The 17,490-nt window shown below is 48.5% G+C and overlaps 1 protein-coding gene across 1 annotated transcript in view; it reads right to left on the reverse strand.

Moving 5' to 3' along the window:
* Positions 1-14,554, reverse strand: part of OBSCN (obscurin, cytoskeletal calmodulin and titin-interacting RhoGEF) — a 145,247-nt gene extending 130,693 nt beyond the window's left edge. Inside the window, 2 exon segments of the mRNA XM_068176205.1 lie at positions 5,642-6,783; positions 14,293-14,554. Of these exon segments, the coding sequence (XP_068032306.1) occupies positions 5,642-6,770 (1,129 nt within the window). The 5' untranslated portion in view covers positions 6,771-6,783; positions 14,293-14,554.
* Between the last annotated feature and the right edge of the window lie 2,936 nt (positions 14,555-17,490).

A 17,490-nucleotide genomic window follows, 5' to 3' on the forward strand; every position in this document is an offset into this window, starting at 1 on the left:
AATCAGCTCAGCAGAGTGATCTGGAAGGGCACAGAGAGCTGTGAGGTGGCTGTGCACAGTCAGATGTGGGGGAAAGCACAAAAGGCTGAGTTTTCTGTTCTCCCCACCAGCACCAAAGGCTCTGTATCAGCTTTTGTCAACAACAATAAAAGGAAAAGAGAACAAGCCCCAGTCTCCCAACTGCCTCAGCCCTCCTCCAGCAGTGGGGCTGCAGTGCTCTGGCTGAGGGCCAAACCCAAGCATAGATCAAACCCACAAAGCAGCTGCATGACAGTGAGGGAAGCCATTTTATGAGCTGAACAATGTCGAATTCCAGCGACAGCTGCGCTGTGACATCACCCTGATACCCCAGCCCAAAAGTGGGGAAAGGGGAGCTGGACTGAAGAGGACAGCCGGCGGTCAGGGCCACGGGACTGGTGCCACAGTCATGTCACACACTTGGATTAGCCAGTGCTGAAACACTGCTCATGCTCTGTGAGAGATCATGCCTTGATATGTACCTTCACCTCCCAGTAACGCTGTGCCAGCTCCCAGCTGGGTTTTGTGACTCCATCCTGCCTCACCACCCTCACAGTGAAGAATTTCTTCTGATATAAACCTCCCCTCTCTCAGTTTCAATAAGGTACCAGACTCTAAAGGCTTGACAGGACACCTGGAGGGAGCAATGCTATGGACTACTTTTGTTGTCCTGAGGGCAAAACCTAACTGGGAACCCACACAATACGACCATGAACAGGAAGGTGACACTAACTCTCCATGTCAATTCGGTCATTTTTTAAAAAAAAATGTTATGCCTAAATAGACCTCAGTTTAAGGCAAGTCAAAGTCTTGCCTTGAAAAGCCTTCAGCTGTGGTTACACAGATCTGCTCTGCCCACACTCCAGATGGTGATTATCCTTTTTTCTTTTTTTTTCCTGATTTTTTTTTCAGGGTTAGATAAGACATTATGATGAAATTCTTTATTCTAAGGGTGTTGAGGCCCTGGCACAGGTTTCCCAGAGAAGCTGTGGCTGCCCCTGGATCCCTGGAAGTGTCCAAGGCCAGGTTGGACACTAGGGCTTGGAGCAGCCTGGGATAGTGGAAGGTGTCCCTGCCCATGGCAGGGGGCTTGGAAGGGGATGAGGTTTAAGGTCTCTTCCAAGCCAAACCATTCTGGGATTCTGTGAGGCCGAGCAAGCTTTGATCAGAAGGAAGCAGCCCTTTGGCAGGAGGGAGGCTGGAGCTGCCACTGGGAACACGCAGACCTGCACAAGGGCCAAAAAGAAACATAAGCTGCACCTGAGAAGCACACAAGTGTATTCCCATACTTGGAGCAGCTGGCCATATCATTAACCCCTCTCCCTTTACAGTCACTAAGCAGTACCTAAAGTGAAAAAAAAAATAAAAAAGCTATTCCAGGAAAAAGCTCCTAAATGTTCAAGCACAGAAGGTTTGGTTGACTCTTAGGAGCGTGTTGCAGCAACAGCACTGCTCTCCCAGCCAGGGAAAGGCAGTGCAAGGCTATCTTTGGCAGCTTGGGGTCACAGATCTCCTCTGAAAACAACTCTGCTTTCGTCCCGCTGACATGTGCACACACACCTTATCTCCCTCTGAATGGAGCTTCGGAGCAACTGCAGCTGATAAACTGAATTGAAGCCTGGGATGAACCCAGCCCAGGGCTTTTGGAGATGTCAGAGTGGTTCCAAAACCCACCAGCCTCCTCCTCCTCAGCATACCTCCATGCTCTTGACAAGGCCTAGAATGTGCCTGGCCAGGCAGAAGGGCGTTGATTTGGGTCAGGGGACTACAGAAGGACCAGAGGTCTCCTGAGAGCAGGCATCCCAAATCATCTGGCCCATAACCAGCACCACACCCAGGTGAGAGAGGTGCAAATAAGAGAGAAAATAAGAGAGCTGCCAAAACCTGCCCACTGGGAAAAACGTGAGAGGCAGAGCAATACACTGAGGGAGCACAGAGCAAGAGCATGGAATTAGCAGGAAACTGCAAGAACTTAGAGACTCATTTTGCTGCCTGTCCTGAGGAGATATTTCTCCAGTCTGTCATAAGCTTTTTTGTGTGGTCCATGGCAAGCAAACTGGCAATGAGAGGATGTTATTTTCAAAAAGCAAGTCCTGCTAACACATATTTTGCTAAGAATAGGTGCAGCCTGCAAAGAAGCCCAATGTTTTCTTAACCTTATCAAGGCACATCTGCCCTCTGGACCTCACTTCTTCACTTGCCTACACTTCCTCTTTCTTATTGCTGGAATTCTCACATTTATTGTTCCAGAGGCAAGTTTTACCTCTGCCTAATGAAAATGATCCAGGAAAGGTAAGAATATGGAAAATCCTCCCAGTAAGAGCTGGCTAAATGTGGATTGACAAACTTCCACCATATTCAGCCTTTGATCTTCCTAGTTACTGTGCTTTCTAAATTTCCCTTCTACCTCCTCATTTCTCATGCCGCAATTCTCTTTCAGATCTCCAATGTGATTGTCATGAGAGTGACCACCCAAAATAACATCTGATCAGAGGGAGAATAAGGTGGCCTCAGCACCTGGGTGTTTTTCCCATCTCCATCCTGTTTGGCTTGCAACCTTTTACCTTCTCATCCAGTATCTGATTACTTTATTCAGAGACTCCAGTGAACATGGCTTGGCTCAGGGTGGAGACCTGAACTCTGTTCTCACCAACTTTACACATGGCCTAGGGAAATCTCCAAAGCCTTCAGGAAGCCCAAGCTGGTTATTTATGTTCCTTCCATCCTCCCCACTCCTTGATTTGTTAAAGGTTTATTTTTGGGCACAATTTCCCCAACTTCTTTTACAGCTCACATCTCAGTGTACGAATTGTGATTTTTATCTGTTCCAGACACATTTCTGAATCTAATCAAGCTTCAGTTTTCTTTATTTAGGAGAGTGATTCTCTGCCCTGTAGCCTTTCTTTGTTTAAATCTGATTCACTAAATCCCATTTGGGAACAGCTCAAAAATCCTTTTTTTTTCCCCCTCCATCTCAGTGATCTTTAAGGCACAGGCTCAGCAAAGTGTTCACAAATAATGGGTTTCTGGGTCCTTAGGTACCTAGGATCTAGATTGACGGAATATAGGAAGCTTTCTATGGATGTCCATCCCTGGAAGTGTTCAAGGCCAGCTTGAACGGGGCCCTGAGCAACCTGATCTAGCGAGTGGCATTCCAGCCCGTGGCAGGGGGTTGGAACCAGATGTCCTTTAAGGTCCCCTCCCAGCCCAAACCATTCTGATCCTATGATTCCAGGGGTGGCTGCTTGGAGAATTCAACCTCTCCCACATGGCTGAGCAAAGAGAAGTTGCACAGCAAGACGATCTCCCTCCCCAAGCCTGATAGCAGATGAACCAACAGCATCACCAGTGACACAAACAACAGAATTAAAAGATTTTTTTCATCTGCTGCATCATTCTGACCTGTCTTGGGAGGGCTGAGAAGAACTCCTGGTGACACAAAGAAGAGTAATTTATCAGGGTCTAATAATAACCAACACATGTAGATGTTCCATGGCAGCCTCAGCCTGGACAGGGAGCCAAACGTGCAACAGCGTAAAAAAGAAACAATCCATAAACATTTCCACTTCAGCTTCCTGACTCACAGGCAGCTCTGGACAATGGACATGGATCAATAACCTTCTCCCATGGTGCTTGCTCCCAGCCTGGCTGCTTCCTTTGCTTTCCCCACCTCCTTTGGAACGGGTTGCAGCCATGAGAGCAATAAGAGAAGCACAGGCAGAGCAGGGGGGTTGTTTTTTACAAGGTGCTGGGCAGGGAACTGAGCTTCATCCATCCTCAAAGTGATCACCCACCCAAGGGCCGGGATTGATCTTCAGCTCTGAGTCCCAGCTCATGAGGTAATCACAGCTTTATGGAACAGGACAAATGCCCTTCCCCATACCACTCAGCACCTCCAAGGGACAGCAAGGGGTGGGACAAGTGCCAGTGAGTTCCATGGATCAGGTGTCACTGATGGACACAGGGACTGAGTCACTGATGGGAAAGACAGACTCTGAATGTAAAAGGAGATGTCCCAAAAAGGGAAAACAGAAAATCAAACTAAAACCTGAGAGTCTTAAAGATGAGTATGGAACACAGATAATTCCTACTTATTTGGATTTCTAATTTATTTTGCTGCCAGTGAAAAATCATCAGTTTTACCACTCGAGTGGCAAAATCTTTTATCTCTGACAGCTCATTTACAGGTGCTGCCTGTGTTGCAAAACTGCCTGCTGCCCCCTTGCCAAATGGGAGAGCAGCTGGACAATTTTGAGCTTCCTGGATTGTTCAAGGCTAGGTTGGATTGGGCTTGGAGCAACCTGGTTTGGTGGAAGGTATCCCTGCCCACAGCAGGAGGTTGGAATGAGATGATTTTTAAGATCTCTTCAAATTCAAACCATTCTGGGATTCCATAAAAACTGTGTGCCACACTTTTGTTGCCATTCTGAAGAACTAGAACTGACCTTCACAAGTGTGGAGTGACTCTCTGAAGGCAAGTTCTTCACCACTGACTATGGCAAACAAAGGCATCCTGGACCTTGGAGGTTTTCTAGGAGCATTCAAGGAGCACAGACTATCCAGCAACTCAAGCTGGGAAAAGGCTGAAGAGCCTGGCAAGAACCAGGCTGCTGGTGGGTCACTGTACAGGAAAACTGAGCTGGACTGTAATTAGAGTTGGAGTAGGTCTCCCAGGGGATCCAAGGCAGCCTGACACACTCATCTTGTAGGGAGAGGTTTCCACTACTACTACAAATGGCACGTCTGAGTAAACCCCATGGTGAACACAAACCCAGATGTGATTAAAGCCTGGAGGGTTAGGCAGGGCATTGGCAGGCACTGACCTGGAGCATGGGAATGGATCTCTTACATCACTGTAAAACCAGGACTGATGGGAACCTTAGGGATCTGGTGCACCCCAGCTGCCCCACAACCAGCTGATGCCTTGTGAAGGCTGACCTAGAACAGAGACTAGATGGAGCTAAGGAATAAAGTAGGGATTTATTAAGAGGCTTCAATAGATTTACCTTGGACAGCACAAGAGCCCAGCCAGGGCTACACCCCAGGTGAACATAAAATGGTTACTAAATGCATGACCGCTCACAGGGCCTAACACTTTTATAAGTTTTGGTCCACTAGCATACTGGAGTTCATTGTCCAGTTCCAGCTTTAGCCCATGCAGTCCCATCCTGCTTGTTTTTCTCTCTCCAGCCCACGTTGTTTGTGCTCTTGGGCCCGAGATTTGGATCATTTGTCCTTGGTGCCCAGCTGGAGAAGGAATTGTTTTGTCTCCCTGCTATGTGCAGAGAGCTCACCATCCCCTGATAGGAAGCCCAGACCCACACACTAAAGCAGCACAGAATCTGAAAATATAAAAGCTAAAACCTGCTCTGCCTTATCCACCCTTGCCTGGCACCTCTTTACTGCCCTTCCTAAGAACCACCACCAATGGGACTCTGTCCCCAGGTCATCTATTCAAGTCACAAGCCCTTTCCACCAGGAGGGCTTTATTCACATCTAAACACGCTCCCCTGCAGCAGTTTGGAGGCAGACATTTTGTTCAAACCAAACCACCCACCCCACCCCAATTCAAGGGTGTGCCCTTGCAGGCTCGTCCACCCTGGTGAGAACCACAGCCACCCACCTTTGACAGTGACAAGCACAGAGCTGTAGGTCTGCCCCGCCAGGTTGGAGGCCGTGCAGGTGTACAGCCCATTGTCCGTCTGCTTGCAGAAGAGGATCTTCAGCACAAAGTTCTCCTGGTCGTCCTCGTAGATGACGTGCCGCCGGCCTTCCAAAATGACCTCGTTGTCCTTCTTCCACACTATCACGGGCTTGGGCTCGCCCGTCACGTAGCAGCTCAGCTTGGCGTGCTTGCCCTCTGTCACGCTGCACGTGCGTGTCAGCGCCCCGAAAGTGGCGTTGCGGGCCCCTTTGGTCAGTCCCGCCGCCCGCTCGTAATCCCGGGACAGGCTGTAGCCGATGCCGGACAGCCCCTCTACTGCGGAGTACGACTGGGCAGAGGCCGCGTCGAGAGTCCCGTGGGAGATGTCCATCTTCCTGATCTCCTCCCGCCTCTTCTGCAGGTGGGACAGCAAGGAGGCCGTCTTTCCGCAGCTGCTGTCCCAGTTGCTGCTGCCACCAGGGTTGGAGGAGCCGTGCGTTTCCACCACCAGCGCGGCCGAGGCGCTGGCGGAGCCGATGAGGTTCTCTGCCCGGCAGGTGTAGGTGCCACTGTCCCCCAGCTGGGCACACTGGATGGTGAGAGCGTTGGACTCCCCAGCAGACTCGATCTGGAAGCGCCCAGCATCTGCCTTGTTCCTCAGGTATCTCCCATCCTTCTCCCAGTTCACAGAGAGTGGAGGGCTGCCCTGGACTTTGCATTTGAACATGGCGTCTTCTCCCAAGGTTACTTTGATGTTGGAAGGTTTCTGGATGAAGTAAGGGGCGGACTCTGTGACTGTGGTCTCCTCTCCCACTTTGATGCTGACAGCAGCAAAAGCCTCCCCGATGGTGTTCTTGGCCCGGCAGATGTACTGGCCACTGTCCTCCAGGCTCAGGTCGTAGATGGTTAGCCGATACAAATCCCCATCCTCTGTGGTTTTAAACCTTCCCCCAGACTGGACTGGAAGTTTATCCTTTTCCCAGCTCACCACTGGGATGGGGTTTCCAATGATCTGGCAGCTCAGGGTGGCATCCTTCCCCACAGACACCATAAACGCTTTGGGCCGGGTCAGGAAGCGCGGGACCCCGCTGAGCGAGCTGTAATCCATCCCGGCTTCCTTCCTACAGGGGGACAGAGAAAAGGGTCAGGAAAGAGAAGGGCAGAGGGTACAGCCAGAAAATCACTGCACTCCTCTGGTGTCGGGGTGTTTGTCACCTGGAATTCTCATGTTTTCAATGCCCTTCTCATTACGGGTGAGAAGACCTTGGAATATTACTGGTCTTGAGGATTTCTTATATTTGAGGTTAATAAACCTAAAATTGAGGTTAATAAACCTCAAATTGCATAAGGCAGCTCACTTCCCCACAGAGCCTCTGGGCAAAACAGAACTCTTTGGGTTGTTCATGCAGCAGGAACACGACGATGCCTTTCATCCGCGGCACCCAGAAAGCGACCTGCACTATGGCTGTGTGACAGATGGGCTGGTTCTGCAACCACAAGGAATAAACTGGACACCACATTCTGAGAGATGGCTCTGCCCATCAAGATTCTGCCTCCATCACACAATGGTTTGGGTTGGAAGGGACCTTGAAGATCATCTCATTCCATGCCCCTGCCATGGGTAGGAGTGTCACCCCCTAGACCAGGTTTTCCGAGAAGGTTTGGGTGCACCATTTCTCATAAAGCTGCTTAACCTCTTTGGCCTCATGATGCCAGACCCCTCTGTCCTGGCAGCTCCTGTCTGACCATGGGAATGGTCCTACTCCAGGTGAGCACATCCCTGCTTTTTCACCTTCAAAGTGCTGCACACAGCAGAAGGACCAGGGCTCTGGGTGCTGTAACTCAGAAAGGAAATAAAACCCAGTCAGTGAGACAGAAATATCCTTCTTAATCCTACAGCAGTTTGGCTTCCCTGCTGGCCACACATCCACCCACTCTCTCACCCAATGGCAGGTGCTCTCACCATCTCTCCCCAGCTCCAGCAGAAACCAATAGGAGCAGGCCAAAACCCTGCTTTAATTTCTTAAATCACCATTTCTCCATCCTCCTCCAGCTCCTGTTAGTGCATTTTTGTTAATGCACAAATCGCTGATGGCATCAGGGAGTGAGGGTGGGATCGACTTGCTGCATGACCTTGGGAAAAAAAAAATCACTTCTTTTCCCAATTTCTTGTCTCCCCTCCCACTTCTTCATATCAAGACAGGGATGGGCTAGCAAATAATTATGTGTGCAGTGTATATATGAGAATGTACTTGCTGAGGTAAATGACAAATTGTGCATTAAAATTAATAACAGATTAAAAATTTAATTCAATTTATGCTGCTGGGGATTGAAAAATACAAGTTACCATTAAATCCACACACTGGAAAAGGAGTACCACAAAAATACAAAATTGTATTTGTTATGAGAGTCCAAGAAACTTTTGGAAAACTGCCTCAGGCACAGGGTGGCATTCTTGGGGTTGTCCTGAGTAAGGCCAGGAGCTGGACTCAATGGTCCTTTGTGGGTCCCTATGATTTTGTGATCATTATTATCATTCCAGATGGTATCGCTGAGCCAAACTTCAAACTTCATCTAGGTCATAGATCTAAGGCAAAACCAAATGTCATCCTTCTACATTTAACAGAAAATATACCCCATGTCCTCTCCTATCCTGTGTCTCCCACTCCAAAGAACACACAAAATGACAAGGAGCGATCAAAGACTTTTCCTTCTAGATAACATCGATCCTTTCTAAGTGAATTCAATTTTGGTTGCTTTTGTTTCCTGGTACTGAGCAAACTTCATTATTCTGCCACAAGTATTTAGAAAATAAAGAAACAAATTTCAAACATTAAATCTGGGAGGGGAAAAAAAAGTAACGGGGAAAATTTACCTTTAGTAAATGCTAAGAGGGTAAAGAATGATTGATTTGCAGTCATCAGTGCAAAGACCAACTGACTTTTGTCAAGTGGCCACCTTTAATACACAAATCTCTTTTTCTCTTGGTCTCAAACTAGTCTAGAAACCTGTGAATTAGTTTCAACTTCTCTGGACCCTCTTACTACCTCCAGCCTCTGCCCTCAGCTGAGCTTTAAAATGTGTTTTCAATAAATGCTTGTGCAGCTGCAAGCAGAGAAGCTGCATGAATGGCTAGAAGGGGCAGATAGGAGCCTGGGGCTTGAGCCAAAGTACACTGAAGTCAGTGGAAATTTCCACTGAAGTCTATTGATTGACAATCAGAGTCTCCTGCTCATTTGGGGAAGGACCATTTCAATGCTCAGCAGGAGATGCTGAGGTTCAGCTCAACTCTGGAGTGCCAAGAAGAACCATTCACTGCATCAAAAACACAGACTCGGAGCTCATGTCCTAACATTTCCCAGCCATTAGCTTGGATTTCAGGCTGCACTGTGCCATCAGAGCACTTGGGTTCACCTTCAAGAGACACTGCCACATCTCACCCTTCCTGGGTTCCAGTTGTGTCCAGTAGATGCATCACTCTGACTCATTTCCAGCTTTGTAGTGCCAAAAAAGAGCACAACAATAGAGTTGCTTCACTTCTCCATCAAACTGGGCTCTGCACAGTGCCTGGAGCACTGAGGTGGCTACAGAGACACGAGAGGAGATGCTTGGGAACCAGCCAGGGACCTCACAGCAACCAGGGGCTTCCCTCAACCCACCTGTGTGCTGTTTCCATCACCTGGGTGCCAGGACACCTTTCTGTGCCTGGAGGAGCAGGGTGAGGGCTCTCAAAGCCTGGCTCTCACAGGAGCAGGGCCGCTGCTCACTTGCTAAAGTGCATCCTTCTCTCCCTGCTAAGCTGTGCCCAAATACACGCCCCAGCTGCTCCCTGGTACCTCTGAGAGTCAGGAATGGCCAAAAAACAGAGAAGCTCCTGCCCCAGATGCCTGTTGGTTTTGCTCCTGAACCAAACTGGTGCAGCAAATCCATCCAAGATGCTTCTTCCCAGTGGCCTCAAGGTCCAGCCTCCCTCTCCCATGGCTCCCAAAAGCTCATGGGTGTTTGTTCCCATCCAACACAAGATCCTGTGTCCACAGACCTTCTAGTGTGGGGTGAAAACCCACATTCCAGGCTCTTGCCTACACCTCCAGCAGCTTTCACCATGTCCCCTCACACTCTATAAGGTTTTCACACCATTATGAACAGCCAGGAGGCCAGAAGAAAATCCAGGGATCAGTGAAAACAGTGCCTGCTCATCATTATTTTAGATATTTTTCTAACATGGAAAGAAAAAACAGGGTTTATTCCTTGCTGTGCTGCTGGCTTGCTTTTATGAGACAGACACTTCAGTTCTCGTATCTTTTTAATCTGAAAAAGAGAGGGGGAGACTTGTTTTATGGGTGCGGAGAGCATGAAATGCAGTAAGAGGCATGAAATCCTAACCTGCAGCAAGGATGAGGCTGTGTGTGCATCCAACACATCTAAAGGTTCAACAGGCTGCACAAGATAAATTACATTTTATAATTTCAGATAGGATTATGATGATAAATTGATTTAGGAGTCAGGAGAGTACAGACTTGTGAATGTACTGAAAGGACAAAATTTAATATCTTTAATGTGTAACTTGTCAATAAACTGATTCCATAATTACTCTGATTTCAATTATTTACATGTTCAGTCAAACTTCAAGAAAGCCCAGTAACTCTGAAACTTAAAAAAAAAAAAATAGCAACTCTCTGCACGTGCCAGGACAGCTCCCTTGGAAGCAACAGGACCAGCAACAAAGCATGAATAAACCTAGTCAATGCAAATGCCCTTTCCAATAAATCTCAGACATTTGCCAGTGTCATATTTCCCCATGTAATCCCTCTGTGATTAATCATTTGCAGCAGAGATCACATTCCCATCTGGGGCATTTCTGAGTATGCCAAAGGCAAACTGGCAGCACTTATAATTTTGCTTATGTCTTTATTCATTCAGATTTCCCCTGGTTTGTGTGTGGGGAAAGAGGCAGAACTGCACAGAGCTGTCAGATAATGCAAATAAATCACTGTCCTGGAGCCAACACTCAGCTGGTCCAGGCCTCCTGCCCACTCCCGTGCCAGCACTGCCAGTGTCTGCCCCACACCTGCTTCCCATGGACAGGGGAATGAGTGCCTTGCAGTGGCAACCACCACGGAGTTGTCCAGCTCCTGCTGGAGTACCTGAAGTGGAACTCCTCAGGAGGTGGAGAGCCCTGACAGTGGTGCCACCGAATCCCAAAATGGTTTGGGTTGGAGGGGACCTTTAAGATCCTCCAGTGCCACCCCTGCCATGGCAGGGACACCTTCCACTATCCCAGGTTGCTCCAAGACCCATCCTGCCTGGCCTTGGACACTTCCAGGGATCCAGGAGCAGCCACAGCTGCTCTGGGCAACCTCTGCCAGGGCCTCCCCACCCTCACAGGGAACAATTCCTACCCAATATCCCATCCATCCCTGCCCTCTGGTAGTAGAAGCCATTCCCTGTGTCCTGTCCCTCCATCCCTTGTCCCCAGCTCTCCTGGAGCCCCTTTAGGCCCTGGAAGGGGCTCTGAGCTCTCCCTGGAGCCTTCTCTCCTCCAGGCTGGCTGCCCTCAGCTCTCCCAGCCTGGCTCCATCGCAGCCTCCTGGGACTCACTGTGCAGTGCTGGCTGATGGGTTGGTTTCACGTTGCTTCATCAATGCTGATCTGCACCTGGAAAACCTTCTACAGCCTCTGAGAAGGCAGAGGTTCCCCCCATGGTGAACTGCCCCCCAGACTGTCAGCAGCCTGTGATGGAGCTCTTTGTGTGAGAGAGGACAGGGGTAACAGGTTATTCTCTGTCCAAGCCTTTCCATTCAAGGATTAGAAAGAGAATCCCTGTCCACCAGGACTCAGGGCAAAAAGCACCGTGCCATCCGTCTCATAAAACGTTCCTGAGACAAAGGTGGCCACAAGTAGCAAAACTAGAGACTTTGGGGATATAATTAAACCTAAGGGATCACCAAGGTCCAAACACAGATCAGAAGCACAGAATTTCTCTCAACACCACATTAAGCCTCATTGTGACCCTGTTTGCTCATTTCCTCAATCCTCTTTTACCCTTTCTTTGCCCAAGTCAAAAATACGTTGATTTGAGGTATTTTTCTTGCCTTTGGAGTTTATGTTTCCTGAAATTCCTCTGCAATGCTAAATTCTAATCCTCTCACTCCTTTTCCTGACAGGAAAGGCAGGATTTACAGGGAGCCTCCTGTCTCTGAATCCTGAGCTTTCAAAGAACATAACTGAAATGAAAGCTCCAGATAAAAATCAAGGCAGCACCGGTATTGCTGTAGTTTACATGACTTATCTGTTCGTATTGTTCCATCTAAAAACATCAGGAAGTGGAATCTGTGGGTGGGAAGGGAAGTCGATGAGTTGTCTAATGGGAAGTTTGGGTTTCCTTTGATGTTTAAAATTCTGCTGAGGGAAAACAGCAGTAACCCAGCTGCCCTCTCACTTCCAGCGGCGTCCCAGGGAATGGACAATTTTGGAATAGCACAAGTGTTGGGTGTCAGTGGCAGGCTGGGTGACATCAGCCGGGCTCTGGTGGGTGCCTGAGAGCCATCACAGCAGACAGGGAGCTCTGGGGGTGAAATGCACACCAGCACACCCAGTGCTCCCTGCCCATTACACCCCCAAATCGGGGCTCAGCACGGATTTGCGCCAGCGCTCTAATCCAGGGAGGCAGGATTTGTCCCGTTCCACCGGAGCAGGAACGGTATCTGTGCCTGAGGAGCTGGGCTCAGGGCTTAGCTTGGGCTACTCTGAATTCCACTTCAGTGAGGGAGAAACGATTTTGGCATGTCCAAAGGTCACTGGATGAGCAGATGGGAGAGGTTTCTGTGGGGGATCCATCATTGGAGGTGTCGGACGCAGAGAGCCTGCAGCGCACAAAGCCTTTTGCAAGAAGCTTCTAACTCAACTCAGAGTAAGGCTTGTCTGCATTCCCTCCCATCCACAGCCTCCATCCTAAGGCAAAACCCATGGAAGATGTTGAGGGAAAGCTCATGGCAGGTCAGGGGCTGACATGGTGTTAAACACAGTGAGCAGCCCTCAGGGAAAAGGAGAAGCTCGAGACAATTCTGACCTTCAGGGTAGGGCTAAATATGCATCAAGTGCCTTGGAAGGACCTGCATCCCCTCATGCTCCTCCTATTAATCCCTTATCAATAACCTGGATGTTCCCAATGATTGGTAGCAAACAAGGGTTCAAACATTTAGAGAATTCAGCGAGGAGCAAGAACAAACCACGTGGTTTGTGCACGTCACTAGGCAAGAGGGTCGGATACCTCCCAGCCACGTTAGCAGCACACACTTCATAAAAACCACGAGAGATTCAAGCCATTTAGGTGATTTATATGGTTAAAACACTTTTTATCTTTCCTTTCTACAGGCCTAGACAGATCTATCTTAGAAAACTCATCCCACTTTCAACCACCTGGCCAGAAACCATTTTCCATTGACACACTAAACAGCTCCAAGACACTCCATGCAGGGAAGGGATTTCATTCTCCTTGGGTTTTACTGCAACAGGGGGACTTCACGTTCCACCCTTGATGGAGCTACAAAGCCACCCCTGAAATGCCCAGAGGCCTGAAACTGCACAGAGCAGCCCCGCAGGACTCCACAACAGCCACTTTTCCTTCTATTTTTCTGAGCCTCCCAAGGCTGCTCTGACAATAGCAAAAGGCCCCTATTCTGTGGGGCTGAGAATAAAGGAGACAAATTGAGAGAAAACACACACATTCTGGGGTTTCCACCCAGGAGACAGAAAATGAGTGATGTAAATCTAGAAACTTCATCACAAATTTCACCCAACTGCATTTTGTTTTATACACAGGCCTGGAGAGAAGCAACTGAGGCAGAATCCCAGGAAAAAAAACAGACCTGCAAGGCTTAGAAATGTTCCTGTTTTAGCCCATGTGATTTCCTACACGAGGGAGTTGCAGGATCACAGCTCCCATATGGACAAAGAATTCCCTTGGTGACAATCAGCCGCGGCTCCGACCTAAGCCCCTGTATTTTAACAAGTGGACGTCATTGTCATTACAGTCACTCCACCCCATTGAGCTGTAGGACCCAAAATAGCCTCAGCTGTCGAGCTCCATCTCTCCCTATCTCCCCTCAGAACCATTTGGAGAAATGGGAGGAGGGTGGGGGGCTGCAGAGTGGATCTACATTGACACCAGAGAGGAGCTCAGAGGGGAAAAAAGTCCTGGCTGAAGAGAAAAGCTGCACTGAGATTATGCCCTGGAAATAAAGCTTTTTGAAACGTTCCTTTCTGCCACCTCTCCATGTGTTTCCCAGGCTCTCCATGCCCAGTGGTGCCTCACATTTGGGGACAAAGTGTATCAAGTTGAGTCTACAGCTCTAAACCTGACTTTTTTCACTTTCCTCCTCTGGAGGCTGATCTTTGCTCAGAAATAATTAAGCAGAACACGGCACATTTGGCTTAGAGCAAAGGAAGGATGGATTTACTACCTGCACCTTCAGCTCCATCCCCAAATGTGTTTCATAAAGCAAAACATCCTCCAGCATGGCACAAAAACCGCCTCACCCCTCCCTCAGCTACCAACGACCTTCTCCACTTCCTGCTGGACATCAGCATCCCCAAATCCACCTCTCCTTAGCTGAAGGTTTTGGTCTTACCTGGAGTCTTGTCTGAGTCTGAGGAGGACAAAGCTCTGGGCAGAGGAAGAAAAAGCCGATTCCTACTGAGATGAAAGGAGGGGGAAGAGGGAAGAGGGGAACAGAGGACATGGGGAGACCATGTTGGCTTGGCTTTCCCCCCCTCTTTCCCCTCCAGGAAATAAAACAGAAACCCCAGCGGTGGCAGGGACGTGCAGCAGAAGGTCCCCCCAAGTCCCCCTGCAGTGGCTCTGCTGGCCAGGGTTAGGCTGTGCCACCCCCCCCGACCCTCCTCTGGGTTGTCCTCCTCCAGTCAAATCGCTGACGTGCTTCTCCTTCCCTCCACAGCCCAGCTCCAAAATAGCTCTGGGTGTCATTTACCGGCGAGATTAAATTTCCTGCAGCACAGAGGCGAAAGGGCAGCGTTTTAGGGACTCGCTGCCACAGCCCAGCAACAGGAGGGGGCAAAAACCCCATCAGACCTGGGTGTTTGGATGGGGTGGGGGACAGGCTGTGGGGACAAGGTGGGTCAGAAGCGTCCCTCAAGGGTCCATCCCACAGCTGAGTGCTAAACGTGACGTGGGGACCCGGGAATGGGCGGCTGCTGAATTATCAGCGTCGCACACTGGGCAGGAATTCTGTCCCAAAGGCATCAGATCAATAGTAGGTTTATTTATAACCTCCCAGGCAGGAGCTGTTACAATGGCAAATCAACAGCAAGTTAATAAACCTAAGTGTGTCTCTGCCCCTTCACCTTGTGTGTGTATATATATATATCTATGTGTGTGTGTATATATATATATATATGTGTGTGTGTGTGTATATATATATATAGGTTACATATTTCCCCACCTTTTCGCCTCACAAATACAAACTCTGTGCAAAAATCACCTGAGCTGCCAATCCGTCACATCTCAGAGGTTCAAGATCATAATTTCTAGATTTACAAGTAAAATTTCTAGTTTTTAGAAACAATTTCCTCAGAGTCCGCACCAATTCTTATTGGCAATCACAATACATTAAATTCAAAACTGATTTCTGCTAATGGTCGAAGAGCTACAGAGCCCAGCAGGCCCCCCCAGAACCACTTCAGCTCTGTGCAAATATCAGGAGTGAACTGCAAGATACGCTTATTTTTGGCAGTAAACAACGCAGATAAGGTGCTGCATAGCCAAAGGCTCTGAAGACACGGTGATAGGTCATGTTAAATCACTTTTCAGGGCACAAAAACACCACCAAGGCAGCAAAACAGAGTTTTAGCTGGGATTTTTGAAAGCAGAGCTTGAAGAGAATCACAGAATTCCAGAATGGTTTGGGGTGGAAGGGACCTTAAAGATCATCTTGCTTCCTCCCCCAGGAATTGACCAAAGCCAGGCTGGACAGGGCCTGGAGCAATCTGGGAGAGTCGGAAGCGTCCTTGCCCATGCAGGGGGTGGAATGAGATGAGGTTTAAGGTCCCTCACAGCCCAAACTATTCTGTGATTCTACTGAAATTAATAATTAAATTACAAGTTTGAGGAGAAAAAAGGACTTAAGGTGCTACCTGAACATCCTGTGGGGGACTTTATCCAATGTTCAGCTCTGTGAAAAACTCAACCCCTCTTAAAGACAGTGCCCACTGTGCTCATTCTCCCCTCTCTTCTCAAGGTGGTTTAAAGTTTTAGCTGTAGGACTTACAGAGACTTCCCAAAGACACGGGAATGTGCCCAGGGTGTGTTAGCAACAGCTCTCTGCCGGATTCTCTTTGAATTAACAGGATTTGATTTCTGACCGGGATCATTTGCATTGCTCCACAAACTGGACATCAGAAGACTCCAAGGTCTGTCCCCAGCTGGTGCCTCAGGTTTGAGCTTTTATATTTTTCAGATCCTGTGCTGCTTTGGTGTGTGGGTCTGAGCTTCATACCAGGGGATGGTGAGCTCTCTGCACAGAGCAGGGAGACAAAACAATTCCTTCTCCAGCTGGGCACCAAGGACAAATGATCCAAATCTCAGGCCCAAGAGCACAAACAACGTGGGCTGGAGAGAGAAAAACAAGCAGGATGGGACTGCATGGGCTAAAGCTGGAATTGGACAATGAACTCCAATGTGCAAATGGAGCAGAGCTGATCACAGTGAGAGCCCCCGGGAGCAGTCGTGCATTTTGGGACCATTTTGGTTCATCTTGGGTGCAGCCCTGGCTGGGCTCTTGTGCTGCCCAAGGTGGATCCATGGAGGAGATCCTTTTAATAAATCCCTGCTGTGTTCTTTAACTTTGCCCAGCCTCTGTTCTAGGGCAGCCTTCACAAGGCATCACAAACAGTAAACTGGAATAATCCAGTGTCCATTTGGAGCAAACCAAAGCAAATTTGCTGTTCCCCAGCCCTGCATGACATTCCCTGGCTTGCATTTCCCTGCCCTATGCAATTGCCAGAGGCACCAGGTAAATTTTTACGGGATTAAGCAAGCAGTGCCTTTCCTTTAATGTCTTGGTGACTTTGAGGAAGATCTCACAGACTTTACGATCTCCACCTTGGGTTTTTGGGTTTTTTTTTTGTAAAGGACCACCTGTATGTACCAGAATTGCAAAGTGACTCCACCAATGCCCTGGGCAGTCTGTGCCAGGGCTTAGCAACACTTTCAGGGAAGAAATTGTCCTCAATATCCAAACTAAACCTCCCCTGGCCCAGCCTGAGGCCGTTCCCTCTCCTCCTGTCCCTGTTCCCTGAGAGCAGAGCCCAACACCCCTGGCTGCCCCCTCCTGTCAGGGTTTGGTTCAGAGCCAGAAGATCCTCCCTAAACCTCCTTTTCTCCTCTTTTGTTTTACCCTAGTTCTCCTGACGTGAGTTGGATTGTCTGAGCTGCCACTAAAAGTCACTAAAAATTAAAAACAGAGAAATACCTCCAGTACCAATGAGTTATTAACTTGTTCAGGAACGACAGCTTGTCATGGGTTTAAAATAAAGGAGCATCTTAAAACAATGAGCTAATAAAAGTTCCAGTTTATAGAGAGAACGGCAAAGTGCTTGAAAAAAAACCCCTGAATTTGGATGAAAACAAATGAAATATCATCAGGCACAACATTAGTCCCCTCCTCTTTGAAATAAAAACTTTTCCATAAGTATTTGCTGCCCACAACAAACATCAGGAAAATGTGATCAAAACAAATTTGTGCAGTTTTAAAACACAGAAAAATCTTTCCTTGCACTTGAAAACCGTATCTCTGAGCTCCAAACCTGCC

This window comes from Anomalospiza imberbis, chromosome 1, assembly GCF_031753505.1.
Source record: "Anomalospiza imberbis isolate Cuckoo-Finch-1a 21T00152 chromosome 1, ASM3175350v1, whole genome shotgun sequence".
In the NCBI taxonomy this organism is placed as follows: domain Eukaryota; kingdom Metazoa; phylum Chordata; class Aves; order Passeriformes; family Viduidae; genus Anomalospiza; species Anomalospiza imberbis.